Source organism: Diceros bicornis, chromosome 34, assembly GCF_020826845.1.
Source record: "Diceros bicornis minor isolate mBicDic1 chromosome 34, mDicBic1.mat.cur, whole genome shotgun sequence".
NCBI classification, from domain to species: Eukaryota; Metazoa; Chordata; class Mammalia; order Perissodactyla; family Rhinocerotidae; genus Diceros; species Diceros bicornis.
In genome coordinates, this window is record NC_080773.1 from 27657063 (window position 1) to 27676575 (window position 19513).

Genomic DNA, 19513 nt, shown 5'->3' on the forward strand with positions numbered 1-19513 from the left:
AGATCACTGATAAAAATGATGTTTGAAAAATGTGTCAAAACCACGAATTTGGAAGGACACAGTAGAGTTAGACCCATTACACCTAGGAGAAAATCAACAAGAATGATGACATGATGATTCAAAAGAGAACAATTGGAAGGTCAAAGAGCTACCAGTGGTCCTTGGGGAAAATGTTGAAATCCTCAAACGCTTTTGCAAACAATGAACTTGAACAATTTTTTCTTGAGCACAACATGAGAAATCTAATAAATATTTGTTGAATGAATGAAATAGGATAAATATTATTTTTCTCATTTAATAGCTCATTCTTATTATGTAAGAGCGCTATTTTAACCATTTTGCATATGGTAATTTACTTAATTATTTAATCCTTACAAGCTTATGAAACAGAAAATTGAAGTACAGAGAGGTTAACTAACATCCCCAAACTTGATCATCTGGCTTCAAACACAGGCAGTCCAGCTCCAGCATCTTTGTGCTTTACTGTTATAACTACTGCAGTTAACGGCTACAGAACTAATAAATAAATGACTAGACAATGGGAATGGAGGGGGAGAAAGGCGCACTGGAGAGTGGCTCCTCCCTATCAGTTCTGAAGGGCCAATCCCTGCGTCTGGTCTGTGTGATTAACAGCAACGCCCCTGCCAGGTGCTGGACCCTGGGGAGCCAAGCCCCGAGCCTCTGCCAGTCCTCAAAGCCTGGAGTCCTGGAGCTGCCCTCAATGGAGTCTGGTGATGGAGAGGAGTTCGTCTGCCAAGCTCAGCACCCTTTGGGCTCCCAATACGTCTCCATTAGTCTCTCTGTGCAGAGTGAGTCTTGGGAGGGAAGAGGGGGCAAGATACCTGGATTCTGAGGGTGGGATTTTAAATCAATGTGATAATACAGAGAAAAGGTATTTTTCATACTATGCAATGCCAGTTTCTCCTAGAAATATATACACACAAATATTCAATAGGTCCCCTGCCAACGTGGGACAACCCCAAAACTTTCTTTACTCTATGAGATTGCAAGCGCCTTCCCTGGCTGTACGGAATGGACTTTCTTTGAAAATGGCGGCCTCCATAATGCTTGTGGGCGCGGCCATGTCGTTCGCCTGACACAGTTCCTGAGAGAAACTGAACCGCGGAATAGTTACGCTCAGTGCAACACGCCATGCTAACTATTGGCAGGGAGTGGCTTCAAAGGTTCTAGTGAGCATGCGCCTAGTTCAAGCCGGCCACAGGAATCGAACCCAAACCGGAAGTGGCCTAGAGTGGCCATTTCCGTTTATATTGTCAGCTGGTTGTAACGCGTCTGTCGCTTGCGGGTCGCTGAGGTGATGTGGAATGTTAGCAATGGGGATTCTGTGGAGTCAGTGAGGGGAAATCGGCTTGATGTGAGTGATGGGGGGGATCTGTGGGGTTTTCTAATTTAAGTTGGATGATTGGCTCGTTAATTTTCACTCTTTGCGTGTTTTCTGTATACATATAAGTATTTTTGTAACTTAAATTGCAAGTGTACTTGAATACCAGATTCTATATTGTTGGGCCATGAAACTTGCTCATTTGAGTACAGTGAACATGCGCCTTAAGAGGGCCTTAGTGGATGGTCCCGGGGGACATTTGGGGAAGTGACCCACTGCTTGGGGGCCTGTTGGAGGCAGTGATTGATTGGGAGCAGGAGCTTCAGGGACTGGAGGACTTTGAGGGTCACATTGTAACACTGGGGAGCATGATTGGGGACCCTATAGAAATCAGTGGGGTGCTAAGGGTAGCCTATGGGAGCCAGTCTACTGGATGCGGAGGGGGTCAGCGATGGGGGTTTGTGAGACCTCTCCTTGGGTCCCTGTGGAAGTGGTAAGGGTCAGGGATTGGCAGTTGAGCAGATCCACGATGGTTTCCTATTGAGGTGCGTTACTTGGAACCTCGTTTGGGGGATTATTTGGCGGTCCTGTGGAAATCACATTCCCCGGGTAGTAATCAGGGGAGTAATGATTTCAGGAACCTTGCCATGTTAGTGACCGAGAAGCATTTCGTGACCTTCTGGCAGTCCTGTGGTCCACTTATGGATGATTTCTGGAGGTCAGTGGGGTCAATAGTATGGCATGGGGCAGGGCAACTCATTAGGGACAGGCAAGGAATGGTAAGCGATTGGGGGTCCTGGTGCACGTCTGCAGGGTTTCTGGGTCGAGGTGGGGGTTGAGTACGTTGAATTTAAGTTTTATCTTTGTCAGAAAAGGCTGGGCTGTCTAGGTTGTTATGGATGGGCACTGAAATTCCCTGAGGCTCGGATTACGCCTCCCAGACATGGCCGGCTTGAAGCCTCAGCTCTCTGAAGGCAATAGGAAATGGAAATGGTGTTTCTGGAAGCTGACCATGTACAGGGGGGACGTGGAGACTATGTGAAGTTTACGAGGCAGATGTGGGACTGATTCCCTGTTCTTCCCTTTGCAGACTGAGTGACCTCAAGGCAAATCATGTAACAGCACTCAGCCTCAGTTTCCTCATCCACAAAATGGGTCTAATAATGTTCCTAATACTTAGCTGACAGGGTTGTGTGAAAATTAAACCAGGTACCCGATCCCTGACTCTGCAACTTGCTGATTTTTATTCATTGTTTACCACAGGCCAGGCCCGTGCTGAGGGCTTGACAAGCTTCATCTCCTGTAAGTTTCCCAATGCCTATGATAAGTACTTGTATCCTCATTTTGGAAACTGCAACTGAGGTGATATCTCCAGTTAAAAAGTGGCAGAGCTGCGATTAGACCTTCATTAAGTTTAGTCCAAATCTTAGTGTTTTTTTTTTTTTTTAAACCCTAATAGAGTTAAATTTTCCTGAGTTTTGTCTACTCTCAGTATCTAGCACAGTGACCTTCACCTAAGGGTCCCCAGAAATTCATGTGGAGTGAATGTTGGATGAGTGACCATGTGGTCATTGCCTTTCCAGGACTTCCTGGTGTCTCTGCAGAGCCCCTGGGTCAGGCCACATCATTGAGGCCACAGGATCTCCCTTCACAGCCCAGCCGGACTGCCCCCAGCAGGTCTGACTGGAGCCTGCAGATGCCCACCCAGCTTCAGGCTCCTGGGCAAAGTGGAGTTCTCAGCAAGAGAAACCGAGAGCCCAGAGGGGACATGCCTGCTGATGTGAATTTGCCCCAGAGGCCTCAGGTCCTGGGTCCAGTGGAGCAGGATGGATCATGTGAGGTAAGCAGGAGCAGCCCCCGAGATTGTTCTCCAGAACTTTCGGGCAGACTCAGGAAGCAGCAGATTCTGGACTCCCTGTGCCTGAGACAATCTGGATCCTCCTGCTGAGAGCAGACCACAGGGGCCAGTGTATCCTCATTCACAGGCCTTCGGTGTTATAGAGGACTCTGAACTGGCTGATGAAGGAGGCTGTGTTGGACACAGAGAGCTGGCCTTGGGGCAAAGGAAGGAGATAAGGTTCCCCATTGTCTGGGTACGAAGCCCAAGCCACAGGCAGGGAAATGCTAACTCCTTCCTGCTCAGCACAGGCTAAGACCCTTCATCCACCACTGGGTCTTTGCATATTCTCAGCTGGTCCTCACATGACTCCTTATCTGCAAGGTGGGGGTTGGCTTAGTTCCCCTCTGTCCTCATAGTTTATACAGTCATAAGATACCAGAGCAAGAACTGGTTCTTAAGGAACATGTGGTTTTTCCTGTTTTAAAAGATAAATAAAAATGCCGGAGAATAGTGTTTCCAACGTGCCCACAGATATTAATATTTAATATTTGGGAATGAGAAAGCAGGATTCTTGAGTATACTCAGGACTTCCTGAAATTCCAAGTTATTCTGTGTATTTCATGACACTTTATTTCCATGTTTTAAAATAATGAGTGCCCATGATAATAAACAGTGCATCATTTTTGTGTGATAGGATTATACTCAAAGTTACAGAGATCCTCTGTTTAGAAAAGGTATAATAAATGTATGGCTTATTACCATTGTGAACTAATATATTGTGAGAAGATGATATATTTCAATAATGTTTAAAAATCATCTCAACCTGACAGAAACATTTGATAATAGAACATGTTTTTAAAAGGAACATTAACACTATTAAAATAAATGCCTAAGAAAAATCATTTAAAAATTGAAAGATAATACCCCAAATATTTAATATTTAAAAGTCGTTCTTAAAATGAACATTTAAAACACAGGAATTTAAAACAAAATTGTCGGGGCTGGCCCCGTGGCGTAGCGGTTAAGTGTGCACTCTCCACTGCCCGCGGCCTGGGTTCCGATCTCGGGCGCGCACCCATGCACTGCTTGTCAGCCCATGCTGTGGCAGCGTCCCATATAAAGTGGAGGAAGATGGGCACAGATGTTAGCCTAGGGCCAGTCTTCCTCAGCAAAAAGAGGAGGATTGGTGTGGATGTTAGCTCAGGGCTGATCTTCCTCACAATAAATAAATAAATAAAACAAAATTGCCTAGATGTTTGTGGTGTGACTATGTTAGTTTGCTAGGCCTGCCATAACAAAGTTATGTTAAGCCACACAGACTGAGTGGCTTAAACAACAGAAATTTATTTTCTCAATTCTGGAGGCTCGAAGTCCAAGATCAAGGTGTCAGCAGGGTTGGTCCTTCTGAAGTCTCTCTCCTTGGCTTATAGATGGATGTTTTCTTACTGTGTCCTCATATGGTGTTCCCTCTGTGGGTGTCTGTGTCTTAATCTCCTCATATAAGGACACCAGTCATACTGGATTAGTGCCCATCTGATTGACCTCATTTTACCTTAATTACCTCTTCAAAGATCATGTCACTAAATACAGGCACATTCTGAGGTATTGGGGGTTAGGAATTTCATATAAGAATTTTTTTTGGTGGAGGGAAGACACAATTAGGCACATAACAGTGACAAACATTACATTGTAGAAAAATGTCTTTCATTTTGCATTGATGTTGGTTGAATTGTTAAGAGCATGTTCAAAAGTATCTTTTAAGTTGGGCATTAAAATACATGTTACTTCGTATTAGCTCATTTCCTTTTATGAAATGATGAAAATATTTTGTTTGCTTGCTGTGATTTTGATTTTGCTATTTCAATAGATACTCCTTGTCTTAATTCAGATTTTTGATCAGTTTCTCTGTTCACGTTAGAATATTCTCCAACAACATTCACATAGTCTTCTTTTATAGTCTTCCCTCTACTCTGGCCAATACTGTATGATGTTATTTTGTATTTTTTAAGCCTGCTAATTTGATCAAAAAGAGATCATATGTCATTGTTGCTTTCATTTGTATTTTTTACCTTTTTGTTTTCAGTTTTATTGGTCAATTCTTTTTCTTTTGAGAATTATGTTTTGTCTTTTGAAGATTTATACTTTAGTTTGTCTTAGCCTCTGGATTTTCAAAGATGTCTTATGTATTATTAATAACCCATTTTTCTCTTTGCATATTTTTGCAAATATTTTTGTCACTTTTTCCTTTGCAAGTAGTTCTTGGCTTTATTTGTACATGGAAAAGAAAGTCATTATTTTTGTTAGGCTTGTGAATATAAACAGCTGTCACCATTTTCTTTTCTCCCAATTCCACCTCCTCAGAGAAAATCAGTTTTTATCCTTTTAACTAAATATTTAGGCATTTACCTCCTAATCTTTTAATGACACCCTTATATAACTATGTGATATTGTGATTTATAAGAAATATATATTGGGTCATTGAGATAACAAAAATATATTTCTCATATATATTTGGTCTTCCTCCCTGGTTCCTGGTTCACAGGACTCTTGGAATTTTGGGAGCAAAAGAGCAATGGCAGCGTCTTTTGTCATAATATTTGGTCTCTTGTCCTCAGTTCCTGAAAATGCTTCAGAACCATAAAGGTGAAATGGGTGTCTTGTTATTCATAACAAGCCCCATTCCCTCACAACTGGTTTATGTTAATAAGGTGACTTTTGGAAAGCACCTAAGGATGGGGGCCGGTTGCCAAAGGAACCAACCCTATGATTAGAGGGTTGGGACTTTCATTCCTACCCTCCTGACCTCTGGGGAGGGGAGTGGGGCTAGAGGTTGAGTTCAGTTACCAGTGGCCAATGATTTAATGAATCCTGCCTATGTAATGAAGCCTCCATAAAAACCCAAAAGGATGGGGTTCGGAGAGCTTCTAGGTTGAGGAACACATGGAGATGCAGGGAGAGTGCTGCACTCAGGGCATGGAAGCTCCTTTCCCCATACCTTGCCCTACGTATCTCTTCATCTGGTTGTTGATTTGTATCTTTTAATATCTTTTTATAATATTTTATAATAAACATGGGAGTGAACGGGTTTTCTGAGTTCTGTGAGCCTGTCAGTCAGAAGTACAGGTGACAACCTGGATTTGCTATTGGAGTCTGAGGGGGAGGGGAGTCCTGCAGAACTGAGCCCTTAACCTGTGGGATGTGATGCTATCTCCAGGTAGTGTCAGAATTGAGTTCAGTTGTAGGACACCCAGCTGGAATCAGGAGAATTGCCGGTGGGGGACTGGGAGGAGGGGACTCCCCCACTCACACACACAGAATTGGGTTCAGGAGCCCAAAAGAGTTACTTCTCAGATTCTCAGGTTTAGATTTAGCCATGTTTTGTGTAGTCCCAACCCCAGCACTCACATGCATGCTTTTCATGCCTATCCTTCCAAGAGGTGGGTCGAATTTTTATCAGATCAGTATTCCCTGTTGTAAAGGAAAAACTCACTTCTGTGTGTCTCCTTTACTAGTCACACAGAACACTGCACTTCTGACAATTCTGGTCACCAAATGTGTGGAGATTTGTCTCACACCAAGCATTTCTCTGTCACACCAGCGCATTCTGTGCCCTAGAATTTAACTCAATTCTGACACCATCTACCCATAAATAGAATCAGATCCCACAGGTTAAGGGCTGAGTCCCATAAGACGGCCTCCATTCCCCCCACCCCCCACTTCAGATGCCAACTGCAACTCCAGGTTGTCACTTGTGCTTCTGACCAATTGGCTATAAAATCAGAGGTTCCCACAACCCCCTCCTTGGGTTTAATTAATTTGCTAGAGTATGTCAATGAGTAAGAGGCATAAAGTACAAAAGAAGCAAAAAGTTTATTTGGGGGTCTTAAGAATTGCAATTCCAGAGACACAGATTGGAGCAGAAATTCAAATGTGCTCAGAGGAAGACAAATGAGGCAGGTTTATAAAGGGAAAAAGGGATAAATCACACAGCTTGTTTTGCAAGACATGAGATGGGTGCTAGCAACAACTGTTACTTCTTGGCTATATGTGATTGGTTGCTAAGGTCATCTCTAAGGCAGAAAGTTCTTATCTATGGCAGTAAGCATATTTCTTGGAAGGTCAGGATGACAGCAGTGAAGCACAGTTCAAAGGTTACATTCTGCCTAGGTAGAGACATGGTGTACATGCATAAGCCCCACTTCCCTAATGGCCTCCCTGCTCCATTTTTAGAAGCCTTGACATATGTCACTCCATCTTGTTATCGTCATCTACAAGTGCTTTACAGAACTCAGGAAACCTGTTTACTCACTAGATTACTGGTTTATTACAAAGTATATTAAAAGATCAGAATCAATAATCAGATGAGATACATAGGACGAGATACCGAAAAAAGGAGCTTCTGTCGCGGTGGAGTTTGAGGCCTGGCATGGTGGCATATGGGAGTCATCTGGTTCACCAACCTAGAAGCTCTCCAAACCTTGTCCTTTTGAATTTTTATGGAGGCTTCACTATAGGGGCAAATTAATTAGATCATTGGGCACTGGCAGACTGATTCGACCTCTAGCCCATCTCCCCTCCACAGAGGTCAGGGGGTGGGACTGAAAGTCCCAACCTCATCACATGGTTGGTTTCCCTGGCAACCAGCGCCCATCTTGGGTGGGTCTGGAAGTCACTCATTAACATAACAAGAGACACCTTTATCACTCATCTCTTAGGAAATTCTAAGGGTTTTAGGAGCTCTGCTAGAAACAGGGACAAAGACCAAATAGATATTTATTATAAATCACAATATTGCAAGTATATAATAAATGGCAGGATATTTCTATAAATTTTTTAATCCCCCAAAATATAATATCAAACAGTGAGTTAGTGGCAAGCCATATGATATATCACGGTTAAAAATCATTAAAAATGCATCTCTGCATGTAACTTCCCATTTGCCAATGGTGTCTGATTCACATTGAGCTGGGGTGTGTTGTTACAGGGATTGGTGTCATTCGAGGACGTGACCATGGACTTCAGCAGGGAGGAGTGGCAGCAACTGGACCCTGCCCAGAGATGCCTGTACCAGGATGTGATGCTGGAGATCTATAGCCACCTCTTCTCCGTGGGTGAGTACGCCTGACTTGGGGATCTTGGATGGGCCCCACCGAGGAGATTTCTTCCCTTCCTTGAATGCAGTGGGACATCTGAAGTATGTAATTGGGTTGCCTTTGGTTTGTCCCAGGCAAGGGACATGTTCATTCCTTTTGGGCACGTTTGAGTATTAATTTGTTCCTTGTGAAAGATGTTGACTTTTCTTATGAGCCAGTGCAAACCTTCATTGACTGGCCTCTAAAGTTTAAGACCACATGGTCGACTAAAATATAGTCTAGGTGATATTAGTAAAGGAGTTTATTCAGTAATCAGTGTGAGGAGTTCGAACCCCGGGAAAACAGTTCAGCAGAGTGCTCTGATGGAACTGTTCTGAGGTGGGTGAGTTTAAGTGCAGGTTATATCTCTTTCACAAACAGTGTACATGTAGGGAAGAGGGAAAGAAAAAAACTTAAACTACATTTATTTTATTTTATTTTATTTTTTTTTTTTTTTTTTTTTTACATTTTTATTGATATTTTAATGGTTTCTAACATTGTGAGATTTTGGGTTGTACATTTTTGTTTGTTCTTCACCCCATATATGACTCCCTTCACCCCTTGTGCCCACCCCCCACCCCCACTTCCCGGGTAACCACAGTCCAGTTTTCTCTGTCCATGTGTTGGTTTATATTCCACATATGAGTGAGATCATACAGTGTTTGTCTTTCTCTTTCTGGCTTATTTCACTTAACATAATACGCTCCAGGCCCATCCATGTTGTTGCAAATGGGACGATTTTGTCTTTTTTTATGGCTGAGTAGTATTCCATTGTATATATATACCACATTTTCTTAATCCAATCGTCAGTCGAGGGACACTTAGGTTGCTTCCACTTCTTGGCTATGGTGAATAATGCTGCAATGAACATAGGGGTGCATAAGCCTCTTTGGATTGTTGATTTCAGGTGCGTTGGATAGATTCCCAGTAGTGGGATGGCTGGATCATAGGGCATCTCTATTTTTAATTCTTTGAGGAATCTCCATACCGTTTTCCATAGAGGCTGCACCAATTTGCATTCCCACCAGCTGTGTATGAGGGTTCCTGTTTCTCCACATCCTCTCCAACATTTGTTGTTTTTTGTCTTGGTGATTATAGCCATTCTAACGGGCGTGAGGTGGTATCTTAGTGTTGTTTTGATTTGCATTTCCCTGATGATTAGTGATGTTGAGCATCTTTTCATGTGCCTATTGGCCATCTGTATATCTTCCTTGGAGAAGTGTCTGTTCATTTCCTCTGCCCATTTTTTGATCGGGTTGTTTGTTTTTTTGTTGTTCAATTGTGTGAGTTCTTTATATATTATGGAGATCAACCCCTTGTCAGATGTATGTTTTGCAAATATTCTCTCCCAGCTGGTTGGTTGTTTGTTCATCTTGATTCTGATTTCATTTGTCTTATAAAAGCTCTTTAGTCTGATAAAGTCCCACTTGTTTATTTTTTCTTTAGTTTCCCTAGTCTGGGTAGGCATGTCATCCGAAAAGATTCCTTTAAACCCAATGTCAAATAGTGTGTTGCCTATATTTTCTTCTATGAGTTTTATAGTTTCAGGTCTCACCTTCAGGTCTTTGATCCATTTTGAGTTAATTTTTGTGTATGGCGATAGCACATGGTCCACTTTCATTCTTTTGCATGTGGATGTCCAGTTTTCCCAACACCATTTATTGAAGAGACTTTCCTTTCTCCATTGCATGTCCTTAGCACCTTTGTCGAAAATTAGCTGTCCGTATATGTGTGGTTTTATTTCTGGGCTTTCAATTCTGTTCCATTGATCTGTGTGTCTGTTTTTGTACCAGTACCATGCTGTTTTGATTACTATTGCTTTGTAGTATGTTTTGAAGTCAGGAATTGTGATGCCTCCTGCTTTGTTCTTTTTCTTTAGGATTTCTTTAGCTATTCGGGGTCTTTTGTTGCCCCATATAAATTTTAGTATTCTTTTTTCTATTTCTGTGAAGAATGTCATTGGGATTCTGATTGGGATTGCATTGAATCTGTAGATTGCTTTAGGTAATATAGACATTTTAACTATGTTTATTCTTCCAATCCACGTGCATGGGATATCTTTCCATTTCTTTATGTCATCGTGGATTTCCCTCAATAATGTCTTGTAGTTCTCATTGTATAGGTCCTTCACCTCCTTGGTAAGATTTATTCCTAGGTATTTTATTCTTTTTGATGCAATTGTAAATGGTATTATCTTTTTGAGCTCTCTTTCTGTTAGTTCATTATTAACATATAGAAATGCAACTGATTTTTGTAGATTGATTTTGTACCCTGCAACTTTGCTGTAGTTGTTGATTGTTTCTAACAGTTTTCCAACAGATTCTTTAGGGTTTTCTATATATACAATCATGTCATCTGCAAATAGTGAGAGTTTCACTTCTTCGTTACCTATTTGGATTCCTTTTATTCCTTTTTCTTGCCTAATTGCTCTGGCCAAAACCTCCAGTACTATGTTGAACAGGAGTGGTGAGAGTGGGCAGCCCTGCCTCGTTCCTGTTCTCAGAGGAATGGCTTTCAGTCTTTCCCCGTTGAGTATGATGTTAGCTGTGGGTTTGTCATATATGGCCTTTATTATGTTGAGGTACTTTCCTTCTATTCCCATTTTATTGAGAGTTTTTATCATAAATGGATGTTGTATCTTGTCAAATGCCTTCTCTGCGTCTATTGAGACGATCATGTGGTTTTTATTCTTTGTTTTGTTGATGTGATGTATCACGTTGATTGATTTGCGGATGTTGAACCATCCCTGCATCTCTGGTATAAATCCCACTTGATCATGGTGTATGATCTTTTTAATATATTGTTGTATTCGGTTTGCCAATATTTTGTTGAGGATTTTTGCATCAATGTTCATCAGCGATATTGGCCTGTAATTTTCTTTCTTTGTATTGTCTTTGTCTGGTTTCGGTATCAGGGTGATGTTGGCCTCGTAGAATGATTCAGGAAGTGTTCCATCTTCCTCTATTTTTTGGAATAGTTTGAGGAGGATGGGTATTAAATCTTCTTTGAATGTTTGGTAAAATTCACTGGAGAAGCCATCTGGTCCTGGACTTTTATTTTTTGGGAGGTTTTTGATTACTATTTCAATCTCTTTACTTGTGATTGGTCTATTCAGATTCTCCATTTCTTCTTGGTTCAATTTTGGGAGGTTGTATAAGTCTAAGAATTTATCCATTTCTTCTAGATTGTCCAATTTGTTGGCATATAATTTCTCATAGTATTCTCTTATAATCCTCTGTATTTCCATGGTATCCGTTGTAATTTCTCCTCTTTCATTTCTAATTTTATTTACTTGAGCCTTTTCTCTTTTTTTCTTAGTTAGCCTGGCTAAGGGTTTGTCTATTTTGTTTATCTTCTCGAAGAACCAACTCTTTGTTTCATTAATCCTTTCTACTGTTTTTTTGGTCTCAATATCATTTATTTCTGCTCTGATTTTTATTATTTCTCTCCTTCTGCTGGCTTTGGGCTTTGTTTATTCTTCTTTTTCTAGTTCTGTTAGGTGTAATTCAAGGTTGCCTATTAGGGCTTTTTCTTGTTTGTTAAGGTGGGCTTGTATCGCTATGAGTTTCCCTCTCAGGACCGCTTTTGCTGCGTCCCATATGGTTTGATATGGCATGTTATCATTTTCGTTTGTTTCCAGATAGTTTTTGATTTCTCCTTTAATTTCATCAATGATCCATTGGTTGTTCAGTAGCATGTTGTTTAATCTCCACATTTTTGTCACTTTCCCAGTTTTTTTTTCCTGGTTCATTTCCAGTTTCATAGCCTTATGGTCTGAAAAGATGCTTGTTATGATTTCAATCCTCTTAAATTTATTGAGGCTTGCTTTGTTTCCCAACATATGGTCTATCCTAGAGAATGTTCCATGCGCGCTTGAGAAGAATGTGTAGTCAGCTGTTTTTGGGTGGAGTGTTCTGTATATGTCTACTAGGTCCATCTCGTCCAGTTTTTCATTTAAGTCTAATATTTCTTTATTAACTTTTTGTCTGGATGATCTATCCATTGCTGTAAGTGGGGTGTTAAGATCCCCTACTATTATTGTGTTGTTGTTGATTTCTCCTTTTAGGTTTGTTAATAGTTGTTTTATGTACATTGGTGCTCCTATGTTGGGTGCATATATATTTATAAGTGATATGTCTTCTTGATGGAGTGTCCCTTTTATCATTATATATTTCCCTTCTTTGTCTTTCTTAACCTGTTTTATCTTGAAGTCTACTTTGTCTGATATGAGTATGGCAACACCTGCTTTCTTTTGTTTGCCATTAGCTTGGAGTATTGTCTTCCATCCTTTCACTCTGAGCCTGTGCTTGTCTTTAGTGCTAAGATGTGTTTCCTGAAGGCAGCATATTGTTGGGTCTTGCTTTTTAATCCATCCTGCCACTCTGTATCTTTTGATTGGAGAGTTCAATCCATTTACATTTAGGGTAATTATTGAAATATGAGGGTTGAATGTTGCTGTTTTGTCACTTATTTTCTGGTTCTTTTGCATTTCCTTTGTTTCTTGTCCCATTTGTTTTGGACTGCCAATTCAGTTTGGTTGTTCTGTCTTATGATTCTTCTAGTTTTCTCTTTGTTTATCATATGTGGTTTTAATTTGATTATTTGTTTAGTGGTTACCTTGAGGTTTGGGCAAAAAATCTTCTGTATGAGATAGTCCATTATCTGATAGCCTCCTATTTCCTTATACTAAGTCAATTCAGTCACTTTCCTCTTCCCCTTCTAAGTTGCTCTTGTTATACCTTATTCTATCTTGTGTTGTGGCTGTGTGTTTACAGTGATGAGGTTAAATTTATTTTTGGTGAATTTCTTCCTTTGATCTTTGAGTTTAGTATTTAAGTGGTTGCTAACCTATTCCGGTAAAGATCTACTATTTCTCTGATTTTGTCTGCCTACTTTTCTCCTTACTCCAAGCTTTGTGTTCCCTTTCTCTTCTTGTTTTCAGGCCTGAGGGCCTTCTTGAGTATTTCTTGTAGTGGCGGTCTCGTGGCCATGAACTCCCTTAGCTTTTGTTTATCTGGGAGAGTTACTATTTCTCCATCATATTTGAAGGATATTTTTGCTGGATAGAGTATTCTTGGCTGAAAGTTTTTGTCTTTTAGTATTTTGAATATATCATTCCAGTCTCTTCTAGCCTGAAAAGTTTCTGTTGAGAAATCCGCTGAGAGCCTGATGGGAGTTCCTTTGTACGTTATTTTTTGTTTTTGTCTAGCTGCCCTTAATATTGTTTCTTTGTCGTTGACCCTGGCTAGTCTTACCACTAGGTGTCGTGGTGAAGGCCTTTGTCTGTTAATATATATAGGAGTCCTGTTGGCTTCGCTTATTGGTATTTCCTGCTCCTTCCCCAGATTTGGGAAATTTTCAGCTATTATTTCCTTGAATAGGCTCTCTGTTCCTCTTTCCCTCTCCTCTCCCTCAGGAATACCTATAATTCTTATGTTACATTTTCTAATAGAGTCCGATATTTCTCGGAGTCTTTCTTCATTTCTTTTTAGTCTTAGTTCTCTCTCTTCTTCCATCTGGAGTATATCTGTATTCCTATCCTCTAAAGTACTAATTCTTTCCTCCATATTGTCAGCTCTGTTCTTTAAAGATTCCAGATTCTCCTTTATCTCCTCCATTGTGTTCTTCATCTCCATCAGCCCTGATAGGTTTTTCTTTATGATTTCAATCTCTTTTGTGAAGAAACTCCTAATCTCATTGAATTGTTTGTCTGTGTTGTCTCGTATTTCGTTGAGTGTTTTTATGATAGCTATTTTGAAATCTCTGTCATTTAGTTTATGGATTTCTGTGTCTTCGGGGTTGATTTCTGGTTGCTTGTCATTTTGTTTCTGGTCTGGTGATTTCATATATTTTTGCATTGTGGTTCCTGTGTTGGTTTTGGTTTTCCTCATCCTGGAAGTCTCTGGTTGCACTTTCCACCTGCCGCCACTGTGTGGTGGTGAAGGGCTGTGTAGTCTAAGCCCCCTGCGCTCTGCCCCAGTTTTTCTGCTGCGATCCTCAGTTTTGTTTTGTTTTGTTTTGTTTCTTTTCCCCACTGCGATCCACGGGTCCAGTCCAATTTATTCAGGTCTGCCTCGGACCGCTAGATCTGGTCGAGCTGCAGACTCCGGGTTGTGGGGAGGGGGGAGCTCTCTCTTTTGCCCTCTGGGTCCCTGACGTGGGAGGCTTCTCGTTTGCCCCTCTTTATCCGCTCTCTGGGTTGCTCAGATGTTGATGGTAGCCCTGTGGCTCCTCTGAGCCCTCTGTGCGGGAGTTTCCCACTGGCTGAGAGCGCCCGAAGAGCTGCAGTTTCCCGCCGAGGGCCGCCCCTCCCCCCTCTCTGGGAGCCGCGCGGACCGGATCGCTGATCTGATGGGGAGGGAGCGGAGTTCTCCTTACCTCTCCCCACTTCCTCCGGGGGCCCAGCACGTTCCGCTCTCAGATGTGCGGCAGTGTGGCTCCCTCCGCTCCAGCTTTTGACTGTCTGGGATTCCGTTGTTTGTCTGTGGCTGTTACTTTTGTTGTATTTTGTGGGGGAAGAATTCACGGGAAAGCTCACTCCGCCATGATGCTGACGTCACTCTATTTTATTTTATTTTTTATTTATTTCTTTATTTTTTTTGATGTGAGGAAGATCAGCCCTGAGCTAACATCCATGCTAATCCTCCTCTTTTTGCTGAGGAAGACCGGCTCTGAGCTAACATCTATTGCCAATCCTCCTCCTTTTTTTTTTCCCCCCCAAAGCCCCAGTAGATAGTTGTATGTCATAGTTGCACATCCTTCTAGTTGCTCTATGTGGGATGCGGCCTCAGCATGGCTGGAGAAGTGGTGTGTCGGTGCGCGCCCGGTATCCGAACCCGGGCCGCCAGTAGCGGAGTGTGCACACTTAACCACTAAGCCATGGGGCCGGCCCACAACTACATTTAAAAAGGGGCGGTGGGATAGAGTACGTCTAGGCTTTTCTCTAGATTATTGTCGGGGGAAGAGAGAGAATCTCCCTCTGCCCTTTCCCTTAAGGTTCTTCTGGCTGGCCAAATAATCAACAAGACAGGTTAGCAGGAGAAAATAATACCAAGTTTAATAACATGTATACATGGGAGAAAGCAGGAACACTGCGTTTCTCAACACAATAGCAGAAATTCTCGTCTTAAATATCATTTTCAGCCAATGACAAAGGAGGATTTTGGGGGTGGGGGGAGTCAGTTACAGGAGATTACCACTAAAGCACAGTAAACAAGAGTAAGGTTTATTATGTAGCTCAAGGCCTCACCTTCCACATTGACAAGCCACTAGAAATGAGCTCATCCCCCTCTCTTCTCCAAACAGAGAGGGAGATACCTTTACAAATGGAGATTTCCCTTATAAATGTAAATGATTGTCTGGCAACTCTTCGCAGGGTCATCCAGAGAATGTGGCCAGAGAGACAGAACTTCTGATAAGAGGGGCTTGTTGGTGCCTTTCCTATTGTAACATTTACCGTACGTTATCTTTACAGCCATCATGACAGATCTGTTCCAGGAAGGAGCTACCATGTCAAATTCTTTAGGCAGTTAGTGGGGGAGGTCAAATGTCCCTAGAGAAGACAACCAAGGTAAAGAGATAGATTTCAAGGTGGCCAAATCTTGATCTCCCACAGTCCCGCCTTTGAAACTAAAAGTTTCACAGTCCTTTTGAAACTTAAAGAAGTTTCATAGTCCAGAAGCTGAGTTGGTAGATTGTTTCATCTCACTGAACCCATTTCTTGGTCCTGATAATAGATCAGTTCAATTAAGTTCCTTTTGGAAGGTGGTGATGCAGGTGGGCTCTCAAGGTTACGCCTATATTGTGGAAGCAGGCAATCAAGTATTTAATAGAAGCATTTCTATAAAAGAAAAACAAGGTTAATGGTTGGAGCAAGTTGTAAAGCAGTTTGAGTTCAGAGGACAGCCAGTGAAGAAGAATTTTAGATGTCAGCGTCAAAGCATCTTTTGCAGTTTAAAATGTCTCAGATGGTGTCGTCAGGTCATCTCAAGTTTATATCAAGTCCATCAGCTTCAGTTTGTAAGGCTTCAGGAAAAAGGGCAGGTTCAGTTTTCAGTGATTTCAAATGAAAATGATGGAAAAAATCAAAAACGTTAGTTTGGAGATCTGTAGCCAGATATTTCAGGAGACTAGAAGAAATCAGGATCCAGTCTAGTCAACAGATATAAAACAAAAACCTCAAAAGACAACAAAACTAGGATCTAATATCCACAAATGTATACTATAGTTTTTACTGAAATATAATTTTTCTCTCTAAAATCACCCTCATTTTTATTAAGATAGCCAAATTAAAACTAACTAGTTTGCAAAATAAGTCTAGATCCAATAGAGTTGGCCCAATTATTTACATAAGTACAGCAAGAATAGCAATTGATCACATAGGCTCTTTTAAACCTGCTTTGCTGGAACTTTTTATAAGGAATCTCAGATTGAACTTTAAAGGTCTCTCGAGGCCAGGAAAGCCAAGCCAAGGATTTTATCATCAGACGTTGCCTGCAATACCTACAGATTTGGGTGAATTCCTCTCTTCCGAGGTTCCCCCAAAATATTTTGAGGTTCCTTGTACCTGCCAGATAAGTGACATTCTTTACTTATCCTGGTAAGTGCTGCTTGGAACATAAAGGTACCAGGCCAATATTTCCACGTGGCTTTATTCCATAAAGTCCAATCTTCATTCCTCAAAAGCTGTATGGTTATATTGCAAATATGATGTTCCAGTCACAACCTTGGTAATAGACCCAGTGTTTCCAATTTTGTCCTGTTATAAGGAGAACAGATTCTTATTGAACTTATGCAAATAACTATATTGCCATGAAAACAAGAATACTCACTCACTAAGAGTTTCCAAATTCGAGGGATCAGATAGAGAGAAAAAGATAAATATTTCAATTTTACTTACAAAAATATCATTTACTAAATTGCTGTAAGTCATAGCTATCTCGGGAGAAAAGAGAAAAAGTTTTCCTTAAATCTGAAAAAACAAAACATTAAAAATTTAGCAGTACTTAAAATGAAAAATCATAAAAATTATAATCATCTTTATCAGTACATTTAGTCCTTTGTAATCCATTCTTGATCCTAATCTTTTTGTTAGCAGCTTCATGAAGTCAGTTTTTCCATCAGATTTCTGTAATTTTTTTTTACCAAGTTCAGTTTTATGATCAGAAAGTTTGTCAGAAACCTGTATTCCAGTGTAAATATCAGAGTCCTTTCCAAGAATTTTTCTGAAGTTGAAACATATTTTGCAAAAGCATTAGAGCAAAGAAATGAGTCTGTAAACAACAAGACCTCAAAATGGCAACTGACAGAGAAATTTGGTTAATTTTGTGATGTACAACATTTTAAAATAATAACCAGAATTATGACTGATAATCAGGACAGATCAGAATTTCAGTAATGTTATACAATTTTAAAACACCTATGTCAATAACATTTGTCCACATAATATCACCTAAGCAGGCTTATCATCACTTGTCTGACAATGTTTTCTATGTAATTCAACGTACTGAATCAGCCTAATAAGTTTAGTATCTTTCTCTTTACAGGTATAGAGCAAATTTCTTTGTCTTCTTCCTTATAGGAAGAGAGCAAATTTCTTTGAGAAGTTCCAGGGCCCTTTGAAAATTCTCAAAGAAAAAAAGTAAAAATAAAGACTTTATTTAAGATACCAATTTTGGGGAGCTTGTCAAAAATATAAAAAGTCAAAGCAAACAGAGCATTAACAGTCCAAAAAGGCTTAATAGAGAGACCTCAGTCTTTTGAACATAGGAAATTATTTTAACAGTTTTTTTTTTTTTTAGGTAGACTTACTCAAAGGTAAAGAAAAATCTTTTATAACCTCTTTATCAAGTTTAAGCAAATTATCCTTTTACGAGAAATTTCAATTTTGCACCAGCTTACTTCTGCTATTAAAACTCATTTACTTAATTAAATTCATTTCAATCTTAGCCAACTTGACCATACAAAAACTCTTTTTCCAGAATTCCTCTTCCACAAACCTTCTATAACTTTTTTTTTTACATTCAGAATTTGTCCCATGTCTTTTTTTTTTCCCTCCTAGTACTTGAGGACAAATTTATCTTTCTTAACCAAACAAAATATTTCCATTCTTTGTTCTTTCTTTATATATCTTTCTTTCCTTGTACACAGACATATTTTTTTTTATTTTCAATCACATATACTAATTAGAAATTTTAACCTTTAGAAACCTCAATTTGTAAGTAAAAACTAAGTAAACCATTATAAACTTTCTTTTACATTAGTATCTTGTGGCTTGGAAAATTTATAAACACTTCATAACTTTTAGAAACATGTTACTTTATAGTACGATCTTTTAATAAAACACGTTTACCAATAGACCCAAAACACCTTTTAGTTTTTCTGTAATGAAAAGCCAAAAGTAGACAAACGTACATTTAGCAATCAATGTCTAATATCTTATCTTATTTGGAAATAATGATACTCAGAGAATTTTTTTATCATAAATTTTAGCAAAACTCTAAAAGTCACCAAAAAGAGTTTGGAAGCTGTAACCACCATAACACATAATTATTGTTTAAAGTTTATCCAACATTTATCTTTTTCACAACTATTTAGTTACTTTTTTCCAATAATTATTTAGATTGCCTACAAGACTTCATAAGACTTCAGATACAATTAGCCATCATTTAAATTACTATTTTTGTTAACCAGTTCTGTAATAGAAATAACATCAGTTTTTTCCTACAAAATTTCATGCAATTTTCATCACTTCTTATACCTTTAAACATAGTTATCATTAAGATTTTTATCAATAGGTCTTGGTCTTCTAATTTTGGACAAGGGAGGCATTCCCAGTCAGACATTTTAAAACATACTCAGGCAAGGTTGATGTAACCTCTTTATATAAAATTAGCTCAAACATTCCAACCTTTATAATCTTATCAACACTTACACTTTTACATGTTTTCAATTCAATTGTAACCTGAGTCAAGGTCTTAAGGCTAGTCAAATTTTTTTCCTTCTTTTTTTTTTGGCCTTTTCTTAGGTACCAAATAAATAATTATGTGAGAGCTCTCAAAACATTTTTTTTTCCCCCAATTTAGAAGTTTTCCCAATTCAAGGGATCCGTCGTCTGGCCATTGACGAGTAGGATCTTCACTTGTATATTTATTCCAATAGTGACTCGAACCAATAAGCCTTTTTAAGGAAAGACCCGGA

The 19513-nt window shown here is 39.8% G+C and overlaps 1 protein-coding gene across 4 annotated transcripts in view; it reads left to right on the forward strand.

The window, feature by feature from the left end:
* The first annotated feature begins 715 nt into the window (after nt 1–715).
* The window catches only part of ZNF175 (zinc finger protein 175), a 28353-nt gene continuing 9555 nt past the window's right edge, over nt 716–19513 (forward strand). Inside the window, exons 1-4 of one of the 4 annotated variants that reach the window (XM_058530045.1) lie at nt 1261–1375; nt 2606–2644; nt 2926–3182; nt 8167–8293. In XM_058530045.1, the coding sequence (XP_058386028.1) occupies nt 3039–3182; nt 8167–8293 (271 nt within the window). In that variant the 5' untranslated portion in view covers nt 1261–1375; nt 2606–2644; nt 2926–3038. Of the gene's footprint in view, nt 810–1260; nt 1376–1818; nt 2061–2605; nt 2645–2925; nt 3183–8166; nt 8294–19513 lie in introns of those variants that run through there. The other 3 variants (XM_058530041.1, XM_058530044.1, XM_058530042.1) reach the window with 3 other exon arrangements.